The following is a 14,512-nucleotide window of genomic DNA, read 5'->3' on the forward strand; positions in this document are numbered from 1 at the left end:
AATTCATTAAGCAAGGAAGGAGTATGACCATGTAGGCATTTAAAAGTAAGCTTTAAGTTGGAATAGCTTATGAAGCTTTCGAAGCTGAACATTTGTGTTTCTCCAAGATGTGACAATGGTACCACCTCATTGGTTTTTTGTCCATGATTTTTATTGTCTGGTTATATAGTGATATGATGGGTTTTATAGTTGTTTGTGAGGCTTGTGACCAGGTAGTGATGCAGTATGATAAGTGTGAGAATATCATGGCATGCATGTAGAGCTGGGCTGTGCTGAATGGCAAATACTTTCTGATGAGTCTGAAGCAGTTGAGATTTGATTTAACTTTTTTGCAAATATTATTCACTTGTTTATCAAATCTTAGATGTGAGTCTAAGATGATTCCTAAGTACGTGACATTGTCAACCTCACTGATGACCATTGTTTCTATCAAATGTTGGCTGACTCACGAGATTTATTTTTCAATAATTAGTCTGATTCAACTTGTTTTGAGAGAAATCAGAATTTCCAATTTAAGTAAAACTACAGAGACATTATAACTGATGTGGAATCTGATGTGGTGTTTCAATTCAATTCAATTCAATTCAATTCAATTCAATTCAATTCAATTCAAATATGCTTCATTGGCATAGCACGAGAGAAACCCATGTTGCCAAAGCAGTATAGTATCAGTTGATGTGCTATTATAAACATTAACAGAGGACTAGCGGTGATCAAAGAAACATCAATGATAATCCGTTATCAGTAATAATGTAATAAACAAACATTCAGTAACCATGCTTTTTCCGTGGGCGGCGACAGTGAGCTGTTATCGCGAGATCCCGTAGAATTCCAGCAGCAAATGTGTGATCTCGCCTCCTCCGTTCGTTGGGAGAGAAGAAAATAAACCCACTGCTGCTAACCGAGCTAGTTATGGAATCAAACCCTAAATACCCATTTTGGCATCTGTGACTTGGCAAGAGGTGCTTTCTCTGCATGCTGCGACTTTAACCGGGAGAGAAGCACGGGGACTAATTGGATTTTTGGACCCTCCGTTTTTTAAAGTCAAGTTGAAGAAGCTAGCCAGGAGAGGATTTCATTGGCTAGGCTGCGAGCTAGCTAACTGGGCTAACCCTAGCTAGCAAAGGAGCACTGGGTAAACTTCGCCTGGACTGACTGCTGCGACTGGGATAGTAGCCTGCTAGCTGACTGGCAAGCTTTCGTTTGGCTTTTATCCTTCAGATGGGCGTATGTTGTTACTTAATGGACACTGTCGCCTCGGAGCTTGAGGCCGATAACTGGGTGCAAATGTTGTTTTTGTGGCTTGCGCCATCACGTTATTGATTTGGAAATCCACTGGCAAGCTAGCGGGTTATTAGCCACCTCTCTCGCCACTCGGCTTTGTGGGTGCAGGCCATGGACTGAAAGGCATTCATCACTGACTGAGTGATGAGTAGGCTGGCTTGATGGCAGCTAATCATTTATTGGGAAGCGGTAATTGGATACAACTAAACAGACAAAAGAAGCGTCAGATTTGAACTGTGTTCCCGCACGATTAAAAGCCTGTTCGGTCATTTTTTTTGATAATGTGTCGGAGTGCTGGGCCCTTTTCGAAGTTGGGATAGAAGAGACGCACAAGAAAACAACGGGATTACTACTACACTGTTGGTAAAGTTCTCAAGAGAAAATCCGGGTGACTTTGACTTTGAGGTGAAATACAATGTCTGCCGCAAAAGAAAACTCCTGTAGGAAATTCCAGGCGAACATCTTCAACAAAAGTAAATGTCAGAACTGCTTCAAACCACGGGAGTTGCATCTCTTGACGGACCAGGATTTGACCCAGGTAAGCTAAATGTTAGGACCAGTAATAATATTGTTTCCACTTATGCTGCTTAATGCCTTGTACCGTTTTAAACCCCCTTGATAGACTACCAATCACAGTAACAAAACAAGGAAGACCCATTGCAAGTTGCAGAACTGCTATTCCTGCCAAACTTGGGACAGTCAAAAATAATTATTGGCTGGTAGCAAAGTAACCAGCTTGTCTAGCTCGTGAGAATGTAGGCTGACAACTACAGCCTAGTAGCTTGTAAATGCCTTGCTTGTTTTATATCTGTTACTTCTTAAGTCTTTTACAGGTATGAAATTGCCCTCCTAATGGTTTAGTTATCACGTTAGGTTTAGGTAGTGTGGATACAGGGTGTCCAAGAGATACACCTTTATTTGCTGGAATCAGTCCTTTAAGTGGTTGTGCCAGAAAACAGCAGTGATGATGACAACAAGCCAAGATGCAGAGAAAATGAGGGTAGAGCGCTTGTTTGTTTTGGCCAAAACACAACGCATCTCTGTTCCTTCACATCTCCCATATACCTTTCTGTTCCTGTGTGGCAGAATCAGACTGGCGAAAGTGAATTCCTGCGGTTTTCTAGAAAGCTATGGCTACTTTAGTTTTGCCACAGTTGGCTGCCTGTGATCCATGGTGTCACCACCCCAGCTATGCTTTTATCTGCGGATGAGTGGGGCAGAGATAACGTGAAGCACCATTACACTGTGGAGATTGCGTTATAGGCATGTTTTCCTTGACTCTCTCTCTCTCGCTCTCTCAGATCATTAGTTTAGTCTCTGTTGTATCCTGTAATTGATCCCAGGCGATGAGGTCCAGATGGGCCCTTGAACATGGCTTAAGAGCCAAACGGCAACGTCAGCATCCTCTTCGCCTGTGTGTGTGTGTGTGTGTGCATGCGGGCACACGCTTGCTTGCTTTTCTCCTGTGTCTATTGCTTGCTTAAAGTTTATTGCAGGTTAACCCTTTCTGATGCTAGACTCCCGAGTCAGGATAGGCGTCTTCTTAAGGTTACATCACTTCCTCTAATCCCCCCGCGACCCGGCCCACACTCTCTCTAAAAGCCTCAATGACGACACCCGTCCGTGGAAGCAGAGAGGCTCACTGCACCGGCCTCCATGGAAGATGTGGCATCGCTCCTCGCTCTTCACTCTGTCCCACCCACCCACCCACAGGCTTTTGAAAATGCTCTCCAGTCTGTCAGCGATCCAAACAATATCGACTGGAACAGTATTAGCGGGGAACTTAGTTGCACAAGCACGTTTCTGAAGGATTCCAACTGGACGGTCCACAAACCAGTTAGCCCTAACCAACAAGCCCTTATTGGCCTGAACTTGTTATATAACACCGCATGAACAGTGTTAAAGTTCACAGCCTTGTTACACGGGCATAAGACGAGGTTTGGGCTTTGTAAGATGTGACCAGTGTTCAGAAACCGTTACAAGCCTGACTTAGAAGAGATAAACTCAATAAACTGGTCAGAAGAAAGCTCCAGTACGGCTATGTAATGCTGTTAAAACACCATGAATGGCTCATTAGGCTAAGTGAATTTGAGCCCTAAATTAAATGCGAGTTATTTGGGACTTAAAGGGAGCCGGAGTTGCAAGCTTAACTTTCACCCTCTCGCCTCCCCCCCCCCCCCCCCATTCATTTGTTAGATCTGGCACTATGAATGCAACATTGAAATAGATAGCCCACATGGAAAAGTTATCCAAAGGGAAGGGAGCTGAATGTCGGAAGGACAGTATCCAATATAAACAATCTCTTTGTTCAACACTGCTAGAATAGAAGGTAGGCCGGGGGAGGGGACGCCGCTGGGAGCCAGAGCGCATTCTTTTATTTCGGCCCGTGTACTCCTAAAAGACGTTTTATTTCCCCGCGAGGTCCAACTCTGTTTAATCTGTTGTCACGGTTTTCATTCGGTCACATGAGTGATTTGTCAGCGGAGAGTCGAGATCTTCCTCGGCCTTGGCGGTTCCTCCCCACGCACCGTTAAAAGAGAAAAGTGATCGCACTCTCCGGGAGAGGCAGTGGGAGGCAGGGTGATGATGGAGGATGCAGGCTAAGGTTTGTGAGAGAGAGAGAGAGAGAGAGAGGCAGGGACATGATGGGAGTTGAGGAGCAGGAGTCAGAGGGAGGGAAGGGGAGGAAGCTCTGGTGAGAGGAAGTGTGGGATTGGGAAACCGGAGCAGAGTTTCCCAGAGGCTGCTGCTCAGCGTCTCACTATGCAAGGTTACAGGCACCGGTCACAGAGCTGAGTCAAACACTTGGCTTTACAGCGCCTATAGCATTAACGCTTACCAAATGTTCCAAGGCAGTTACTGACTGCGGGCTATTCTCAAGGTTTTGTCACCACAGAATGATAGATGCCAACACTCTGCGCCAAATAGCCTATAGCCCATATCCATGGCACTGGCCCAGCCTGATGCAGTGTCACTGCAAGGGCTTTTAGCATTTAGGATCACTATTGTGATAATGGGATGACTTTCATATGGGTCCCTTCTGGTGTCACACCCAGCTGTGTTTGTTTTTGTCACCCATAAGCCTAGCCAACGTCAACGCTGCCCCTGATAGAACAAACCTGATTTCCAGAGTTACCTTTTGGACGACAGGCTCCCATGGATAAGCAGTTCACCCCCAGGCCCCCCCCCCTGGCCTGTGCTGGGGAGGAAATGGAGAGTTAACCTCACTGCCGGTGGGAGGGCCCGGGGGTTGAGAGCCGGGGGAGATTTCTGCAGGCGATGTGGGCTGGGGAGGGGGGAGGAGGCGGGAAGGGCGGCGGGGGTCACTGCAGGACCAGTGGAGAGGAAGTCGGGGCCACTGTGTGTTTTTGCGAGTGCGCGAGCATACGCAGCGACGTGTTGTTGCCGCTCCTCTCCGGGTTTCTAGAACAGCTGCTCCCTCTTTTCCCCCTTTCCCTTTCTGTGTATTGGCTCTCTCCACCTTTCTCAACCTCTCCGTGTGCTGTGAGCATCAGGACATGAGTGAAATCATTTGTCATCCTCTGCCAAATTAGCAGAGCGATTTGATTTATCTGGGTCACAGCACGCTTCCTCTCCAAAATCACCTTTTTAAATGGTTTCAATTTGTCTGAGCTGTCTCCATAGGCGCGTCTATGCAAGTTCAAACAAGGCATGTATAGATTTATGGCAGGCATGCAGTGACACGGAGCAGCAACAGGGCCAGCATTCGAATAGCACACTAATAATCAGATGCTTCTGTGCTCCAGGTGAGACATTGAAGTTGGCTTTGGTGGAAGAGGTTGGGAGGGAGGGGGGTGACGGGTATGAGAGCTGCTTGCTAATGGTTAACACTTAAAGCAGAGAGACAGACTGTCAGTGTTAATGGAAAGCAAAGAGCAGCCATTTAAAGAGGTCAATGGGAGTGGGCTATTTTATACGTTTCCACATCTTTTGAACTTCTTTGTTTCCATTGGACTTCAGTAATTTGCGGCTCAACAAGGCCAGAAGGTGAATCAGTGAGTGTGTGTGTGTGTGCAGGTATTGTCTGTTTGTTTTGATTATGCCGATCAGTCAGTCGGTGTCGGTCATTCTGGTCTCATCTGTTGTGAGGAAATGGGAAGGAGAGGCACTCAAGCATGTCATCAAACAGAGTTGATTACACCAAGAGGCTCCCTAACTGGTTTTGTGTGGTTGCAAAATGCACTGTGAGAGGAGAGGCAACATCTGGACCCCAAAAGGCTTCTCTCTCTCTCTCTTATACTTACACCATCTCCCCCTCTCTCCCACCCCCCTCCAGCCCACACTCTCTTCCAGTTTTAATGATTGCCTAAATTGCTCTCCCCCCCCCTTCTCTCTCTTTTACAGGCTAAACCTATTTATGGTGGATGGCTGTGCTTGGCCCCCGAGGGAACTGACTTTGACAATCCTATGCAGAGATCCCGGGTAAGAGCGTGCATGTAGGCCTACACATTTGTGGAGTAGGGGGGGGATGGGTGTGTATACTTGCTCTTGTTTCCCTTTACTCCATGGAAATGTACTGTAGTGGTATGTTACACAAGCTCCATTAACTGCTACGGCCTACAGCCCCCTGTGAGATAACGAAAAGTAAGGCTGAACCCTTCATTGTTTTTGGTCTGTTGAGGAGAAAAGGGTTAATAGCCTTTGTCAGTTCTGAAAGAAACATATTCTTTGGTTAGAGAGTGGCCTATCATGGTTATTGTGACTCATTAACCACCTACTCTGGTTCATAATCGGGCTAATCAGACGGTATATGTCTCTCTTCTGACAGAAATGGCAGCGGAGATTCTTTGTACTGTACGAACATGGCTGCCTGCGCTTCGCCCTGGACGAATCGGTGAGTAGCGCGACCTGTCCGCCGTCAACAAAACCACACAGAGTCTTCTCCTATTGTCCCATAGCGGCCAGGCTGTGAAACTGAACTTAGGGCTGGAGACACACCACATGAGTTTCAGGGTGATTGTAGCCACGATATGGCATCACAGCTGATTTTCAAGATCGGACCAAGCCGGTATTAGGCTAGGATGATCTAGTAGCTTATGCTGGTTCAGGACTTTAATCTGTTGCCTCTCAAGTGACTGTGACTCCCAGTCAGGACAATTACAATTATTACATGTTTGATTTTTATGACTCAATTCTGGACAAATCTTGACGTACTCCTGTAGAGTTAGCAGGTCAGCCATTCAGATCTGAACAGCAATGCATGAGTTGTGCATGACACAAAGAAAAAAGTACAGGAAATGTGGCAACAAAAATGCTCTACGTCCATGTTTGTTCTGGGTTGTAGTAGTGTGAGAGCTTGAGTTTGAGCCACACTGGGGCGTGAAAACAAGGGTATTGTGTGATTCCTAAATCCAACTTGTCGTCAAATGTGTGTACTTCAGTCTGTTCCGTTGCGTAGTTTGTCCCCAGCCTAAGACAGGCTTATCAGGCCTACCTGGGAAGGTGATGGCTGTACTACAGGCTTATCTCGGGGGTGGGGGTGGGGGGGTAGAAAAAAAAAGTCAGCGATGTTGAAAATGCGCCACCTCACCGGAAACCTGGCCACTGGAAAGTCATACATTAGTTCATAGAGCGGTAAATAGACCAATGGAGATAAGTGTTGTGACGTGGAGCGAAAAGGGTCTGAGAACCAGAGAGAGGACAGAGCGGCTGGGAAGTCACCTCTCGGTGCCCACACTAAGCCCATGTTTATGCTGGTAGCGTGTCGCCGCGGGAATGTGACACGGGTGACCAAACCCATACCGGCTGATCAGGCTGGAGATTAGACTGCTTGTGTGTAAACACTGGGGGCCGCACATTCAAGCTAGCCTGCCAGAGACACACATACATTGACTTTTTATTTGGTTTTCTGTTTTTCGCATGTGTTGAGCCAGGGGGTTTCCCACAAGCAACCACAGAATATTAACCTAACTCCACTTCTTTATTAGCTCTGTATACGTGAAAGAGAGGGCCTCGTTAAAGCAGCTCTGTTCCTGCGAGTCAGTAGAACTGCGAGGGGAAAGGAGATGAGCTTTGAGGCTTCGAGATCGGCCGACTCTGCCTGTGTGTGGGTGTAGAAGCCATTTGGTGATGCAAGAGGAGACGTTTGAAGTCACGCTTGGTGAATCCCTTCATATTGTCATTGATCTGCCGGCGATGACAAAGGGAGGAAACCGCGTTTGTGTTTGCGTGTGTTTGCGTGCGTTTGCGTGCGTGTTTCCACTGTGTCATGCGTTTCCAGTGACACCCACGCCGGTGTGTGTAATTGTGTTTTCCTCTCATTGTAACGGTGATTCCAAAACTGTCGGCCTCATTGTCCCTCGGCCTTTTCATCTGCCCGGAGAGCGCTCCAAAAGGCAGGAAAACTGGGTCAGGGAAATGGCCGCTTTGTGCTCGGGACCCCCAGGATAGGAATTCTCCGAAAAACTCTGAGCTGATAACCACACGTTTAATTTCTGATGTTGAGCTCGTCAAGCGCGTCATTGTTTACCCAAAGGCTTGAGCTGGCAGTGGAGGGCAGATACGCTTTGTTTTGGGCTGGGGGGGGGGTGTATACATTATGTGCCGGATACCCCCATCCCCCTCCTGTCGCTCTTATACAGTGGAGAGATTTACAGAAGCCACACCCACCCGCTCTGTCTTTGGCAGTCTTATTCCTCTTTTGATCACATTATCTCCCCTTTTATTGCTGTTCATCTCCAACAGAGCAGCTAAGCCTATCAGGCCAAGGAGGTTCATGCAGAGGGTAGGGCTGCAAAATGAATCATGTATCATCATTTTAGTTTCCACAATTAACTATCATAGAATATTGGCCATATTTTCGTGATAATCGATTGATCCCAGGGAGGTCAGAGGTCAAGGGTCAGGGTCAGCTACAGAACCCTTGGTAGGGATTCAGTGTTTTGCTCAAGGCCAGACTAATAATTGTGATCACAAGATCTAGCTAAATAATGGGATTCATCACTTCAAGTCATAATTGTGTAGCTGTCCATCTAAGAAGAGATGGGCTTGTTTCCCTTGCAGTCGATACTCCAGCTGGAGTGGATCAAAGAGATACCTTGACATTTTGAATTTTCCTTCACTTGTCATGTGTTGTGGGGGAATCTGTGTGTGCAAGCATGAGCTAGTTATTCCCTTTAGTTTCAATCAGTAATGGCCAGGAAAACTAACTGAAATTCAAAATGTCAAAGTATCCCTTTAATGGGTGAAGTGACCAGTGATAAAAGGGCCATTGTTCCAGTGATCAGATTAACTCTTTGACTCTCAGACGAGCGGCCAGCTGAGGACCGGCCAGCCACATGACAATGTTTAAGATGTTACCAACTGACATCAATCAGCAAGTTAATGTGTTTACCAGCTCGTTGCTTATTTGGATGCTTGATCATTTGAATTGCTGTTAAGAGTAATGAGGTTGCTCTTTTCGTCTCACTCTTAAGATGATGTAGATCGCTTTCTTTTTTTTTTGTTTGGTATTTTGTCGGACTAGACTGGAATGCCCTGGCATCGTCTTTGTCTAGGACTGTAATTTGGTTGGCTTGTGTTTTTTATGCGCAATATTGCAACTGTGATTCCCTGTGTGCCTGTCTCCATAAAAGGCTCAATATGGTCTAGGATGAGGGTATTTATTATGCTTAAAGTGATTGTTAGTAATTCCTCTACTCTGAGCCAGCCGAGGCGGTCAAAGTCGGCAACCAACTGATATTTTGTGGGTATAGATGGAAACACTGCAAACATTAACAATGAATAGGACGACCAGTGACCAGGTCCCGGTCACCAAGTTACCAGATCTTATCGTCCTGGAAAAGCGCAAATGTGTCTTATATTAGTCAAAGGAACAGCCTATTTTCACACAGCGAAGCCTTTTAACCTTTTTAATGATTTTGAAGACCAAGGTCCAGGGAGTGATGACATTGGTTGCTATTTTTCGACCAGTAGACAGCAGGGCGCTATGTACATGCGAAGCGGTGGCCTCTTGAAGCTGAACTATTTTAACCATGAGGAGAGGGAGAGATGCTCTCCGGTCTTCGCCAGCATTCCTCTCCTATGCCCTTATTTGGTGAACTGCAGCGAGCTCGCAGCCCCAGGACCACAGAGAGCAGGAGAAAGGGAGCACTCGCCCCTCGAAACCACAGGGGAAACGCTCAGATATGCCCCAGACCCAGACATTCCACACGCATCCCGCCACGGCAAGCACCCAGCTCTGATGATGCTGGGGACGGGGCGGGTGGTAATGCGTCCGACGGTCAGACAGTTTGGGGAATAGTTAAGAGAGGTTACAACACTGCTTAGGCGGCGTGAAGGATAACGTTAAATGGCTGGGCGGAGAGAGACCATAAAAGCGGGACAGACGGGTCGTGGAGAAACAGATTTGCTGAGAGGGATGGAAATTGAGTGAGACCACCCGGAAAGTATTGAGGTTAAAAGGTCATTGACCACGAGAACACATTGAAGGGGGAGGAAAGGTCACGCAGCGCGCCGCTTCGCTCCAGAGCCGCTTCTGTCCTTCCTCATCTTTGAGGAACCTAAAAGCAATTCTGTCATTCGGTCACATGGTCAGAATCGCCCCAACCTGCCACATCGTCCTGTATACACTAGGGATGGGACGATATATCGAAATTCAGTATATCACAATACAAAAATGTGACAATGCGTATCGTGGGGCAGAAAAATGAATCGCGATATTAGTTACATTTTATTCTGCTGTAGTAATCACAAATGAGACGCTTGACCATCACAATTTCATAAACTCTCATTGAAATTATATTATTTGCACTTTGTAATGACATTTTTAAATTGTTGCTTACATTAGCAGCCAATGCCATTGCTAGAAAGATTTGTGGCTCAGAAATAAACAGAATTCTGCACAGTCATACTTTGTTGTTGAAGTTTTATTTATTACATCGTATTGTGGTTGTATTGAATTGTGACCTCCATATCACATATGGAATCGTATCGTGAGATAAGCGTACTGTCCCATCCCTAGGCTAGTATACACCTCCACTGCATCTGCCAGATGTTGAATCCAGGATGCCGCTTTATGACTTTCTGTAGGCATTTCCAACATGGCAGCCCTAGCAGGGAAAGGGGGGGGGGGTTAAGGAGAAGCTAGACTGGCAGTTCCTGTCTGTTAAGCGCTGGGAGTTTTGCCGAGAGTTTTGACGGAGGGCGCTGCGTGTCGAGGCACATATGCCGTATAAAACAGCAGCCTCCACTCCGCACACAGCCTGCTGCGGCCGTCTCTGACGGGACTTGCCACTGGCTTTGGCCTGTAAAAGCCTCCCGGAGGATTTCTCATTTATAGAGTGGGTGTACTCCACTTAATTCTAAAGCTGGCTGAGTTGGGCTTTTCACACCGTTTTTACAGTGTTTTTTGGAAGGTTTCAACAGTTTACTATTGGGCTTGGGCTGCATTTATAAATACCCCAGAGTTTAGCATGGGGGTAATTGTTTGCAGTAGCCAAGTCGTGGTGATAACATATTCAGTGGATAATTTTATGTATTTACTATAATTACGAATTATGTACTTGCTTAGTATGAAAAACATTTTACTTGATAGACTACCATGGCCCGTATTGTTTCTGTGTAGTTCAGTCTCATGTTGTGTTTTATTGCTTCTTGTCGTGTCATGCTCCCTGAGAGGCTGAAATCTCAAGAAGAGTCTGTGAGAAAGTCGTTACTTTTAATAATATCCCGCTGCGGAGCTAAAAATAGTCAGCCCCATGGAAGCCAGACACAATCGGAGGATATGGGATTGGATCGGTTGTGTAGAAATCAAACCCGCTATAATTCATCTGCGTTTGAATGGCAGCCTTGGCAGATACATCTCCTTTGTTTTGGTGCCAGTAGCAGAGGGCAGTTTCTAAGCAACAACAAGTTGCCTTTATATTGCACAGAACCAGGGTCAGCTGGAATTCTGAAAATTCTGGCTTCACCATAACGGCAACAAACACAGGTCAGCATCAGGGTCAACCTAATCTTTGCTTGACCCCATACACTGACCATGACGAGTAGTCGCTGGATCAAATCACTCCATTATTGTAGCTAATGGAGTTTTCTAAATGGACATTTTGCTTGCAGCCTCATTGTTACCATTCCAGCTATTGTCCTAGTCTCGTAGGTTGAAGTAGCGATCACGTTTTTCCTCACAGAATCTATGTGTCTGTTTTGAAAGCTAGGGCACTGGATTATAGAACTCGACAGAAAATAAGTTTTTCCTATCTTGAAGCTCTCCTCCCCTGCTGACAATGAAAATGATTAAGCTACTTGAGTTTTATGGGCCTGATAAAGCCTAGAAGAGCCAGGCCATAGGTTTAAGCTGCATCAGTACAGATAAAGAACAGCTAGAAATCTGTGTTTCAGTCATAGTGGTAATATAGTACCAGGGCGCGTAATACCCTGTCAGCTTTTCTCCACGCGTGTTAAAGAACTGTATGCGTGCTACCATTCCCGTCTCTACAGATGTCACTACAACATTGACGTGGCAGGAGTGTTACCCCACTGCGGGGTTCAGCAGTTCTCAGCCCCCTGCCCTCAGCAGCACTAAGCAGCCTCGATGTTCTCTCTCAAACTGTCTACTCTCTTTCTAGTGGAGCAAATCCTTCTGCAGCCTCCGAGTTCTAAAGTGCGACCCGATGTAATTGCCATATTTGGCAGCCCCCGGGGGTTTACAGGCAGATCTTAATAAAGCTGGATCTGTGTTGAATGGCCTTAAAAGGAGCTGGAGAGGGGAACCAGCACCTGTTTTACATCTGTAGCAGGCAGAGCCGAGCAAAGCCTGATAACGACGCTGCAGGATTCAGACCAGACGCGCACAGAAAGCACGGGGGTCTGAGAGGAAGTTTAGGGGAATTCTGCTCTCCGATGTTGACGAGACAATAAGTTATCAGGTAGAAATAACAATGAGTTCATTACACAGCCGCCCAAAACACGGATGAAGCTTACACTGGTCTATTGCCAAATGGCTGGTTGAACAACTTTTCTGCTTTTACTACCAGGTTATGGCCATATTTCCTCTGTCCTTTTAACCCAAGGAATATGGAAGGGATTGTCTTAGCATTTTATTGGAACAGATTGTGCAGCAGAGATGGAAGGGGATGGATTATTGTTATCACATGGTCAGCGTAGCGCATTGGGATTCTCTGAAAAGAAGTATAAGAAATGCGCTTCTTAGTCCCCTAGCTGGTGTACAAAACAGAGACATAGCCCTCTGGTCTACACTGGTCGCACGCTCAAACACATTCACACACACAAAGCAGCTTTAGTCCAGCCTCCCATTGCTGTCATCCCCCCTATTCACTCAGTAGGCGCTACAACTGAAAGATTTCCCCAGTTACCATGGTGAGCGGTTGATAACAGCGGCGCGACCGTACAGCCGAGGCCTGACGTGTCCTCCGAGCAAGAAAGGCAGAGGAGAAACCGAAGGACTGAAAGAGAGAGTTATTGTGCCTATGAAGCCTATGAAATGTTGTACATTACTGAGTCATGTTTTTCCCCCTCAAATCCTCTTTGTTTGAGTTTGTAACTATATGGAATGTGATAGCAGTGTTTAGTTGGGGCGGCCACCCGTCCGATATGGAAACAAACCAGCGAGAAAGTGAAAGCTCCTCTCTAAAATCACACATATTTTTTCACATTTTTAATTTATGTTGTAGTATCTGTTACACTGCTATTATTTTGCACACACTGCACATATACAGTGAATATGTACACTACCAGTCAAAAGTTTGGACACACGCATTTTGCTTTATTTTTACTATTTTAGAATAATAGTAAAGACATCAAAACTATGAAATAACACAAATGGAATTTTGCAGTGACCAAAAAAAGTGTTAAACAAATCAAAACTATCTTATATTTTAGATTCTTTAAAGTAGCCGCCCTTTGCCTTGATGGAAAGGCAAAGGCTTTACTATTTATATTTGTCTAAAAAAACAAATTTCAAGCATTTAAGCAGAAGCCTTTAGATCAAAATGGCTTTAAGATAATGAAAAACATAGTACATTCCATCAGGTGGGTCCAAACTTTTGACTGGTAGCGTATATTTTCCATTCATATATTTATTAATATGTTCTAGTGTAATTGTCAGTGGCATTATGTTTAATACTCTCCATTTGTTCAATTCCTTTTGATATCCTACTTTTTCTTTGCTGTATCCTATTATCTGCGGCTGCAACGGCCATATTTCCGCACAGAGATCATTAAAGTTCAAAGGGTAAAATACAGGCTCTAATAAATTCAGTCTAGAAGTTAAATGTCAGTGTTGTTTGTCCCCCAGCCGAGCACGTTGCCCCAGGGCACGGTGAACATGAACCTATGCACAGACGTCATTGATGCCGAGCCCAAGACGGGCCAGAAGAACGCCCTGTGCATCATCACCCCGGACCAGGAGTACTTCATCAGAGGAGAGAACAAAGAGATTATCAATGGGTAAGTTGTGTTTTATGTGTGTGATGATGGGCAGGGCAGGGCAGGGTGGCATGGATGAGTCAAAAACGCCTCTTTTCTGCCCGTCTTCAGGTGGAGCGAACAACTGGTGGTGTATCCCAGGACCAACAAACAGAACCAGAAGAAGAAACGCAAGGTGGAGCCCACCACCTCCCAGGTAATCCTCCATACAGCTTACACAACAAGGTGCTTTAACCCAAGCAATCTGATTGGTTAAAGACATGTTCCAACCATGCTGATAGTTTCTTCATCATATTCCATCGTTTGTGGCTTTTCTCGTTTCTCGTGTGTCCAGGAGCCAGGTCCGGCCAAGGTAGCGGTGACGGGCTCCGGCATCCCCGAGGCCGAGAAGGTTCCAGACTCCAGCTCCATCATCTGGCAGGAGGAGCTGAACCAGAGAGAGGCTGAGGGGGCCGCCGTCTGGTCTGCTGCTGACCTGCCGCCGCTGGGCTCGCCACTGCCCCCTGCAGGTAGGGAGGAACAACACCATTATCTCCTATGTTATTATAATGAGAGTAATCTCTTATGTATGTATAGCACTTTTTAAAGAGTTTACTAAGTGCTTCAGCAATCAAATAAAAGCAAATCATACTCACAACATGGATTGAAACAAGTAAAAGGTTGAGGATATTCTAAAGATAAGAATAGTGGGTAAAAATAAAATACAATATTCTGCTAGCAAAAAGTTCATAGAAAATTGGTGGTATAGTCATCTTTTCATCAGTATATGTGTGTTTGTAAGTCAAGCAGCATTTCTTATCATGTTTCCGGGCGTCTTCTCTCT

At 45.8% G+C, this 14,512-nt stretch overlaps 1 protein-coding gene across 5 annotated transcripts in view; it reads left to right on the top strand.

Annotated features, from left to right (window-relative positions):
* The first annotated feature begins 883 nt into the window (after positions 1 to 883).
* The window catches only part of mpripb (myosin phosphatase Rho interacting protein b), a 35,545-nt gene continuing 21,916 nt past the window's right edge, over positions 884 to 14,512 (top strand). For 4 of the 5 annotated variants that reach the window (XM_078290746.1, XM_071907811.2, XM_071907814.2 and 1 more), the window contains exons 1-6: positions 884 to 1,822; positions 5,650 to 5,727; positions 6,074 to 6,139; positions 13,559 to 13,710; positions 13,801 to 13,885; positions 14,024 to 14,198. In XM_078290746.1, the coding sequence (XP_078146872.1) occupies positions 1,700 to 1,822; positions 5,650 to 5,727; positions 6,074 to 6,139; positions 13,559 to 13,710; positions 13,801 to 13,885; positions 14,024 to 14,198 (679 nt within the window). In that variant the 5' untranslated portion in view covers positions 884 to 1,699. Of the gene's footprint in view, positions 1,823 to 5,019; positions 5,052 to 5,649; positions 5,728 to 6,073; positions 6,140 to 13,558; positions 13,711 to 13,800; positions 13,886 to 14,023; positions 14,199 to 14,512 lie in introns of those variants that run through there. The other variant, XM_071907813.2, reaches the window with a different exon arrangement.

The sequence above is a fragment of the Centroberyx gerrardi genome, chromosome 20, assembly GCF_048128805.1.
Source record: "Centroberyx gerrardi isolate f3 chromosome 20, fCenGer3.hap1.cur.20231027, whole genome shotgun sequence".
Classification (NCBI taxonomy): Eukaryota; Metazoa; Chordata; class Actinopteri; order Beryciformes; family Berycidae; genus Centroberyx; species Centroberyx gerrardi.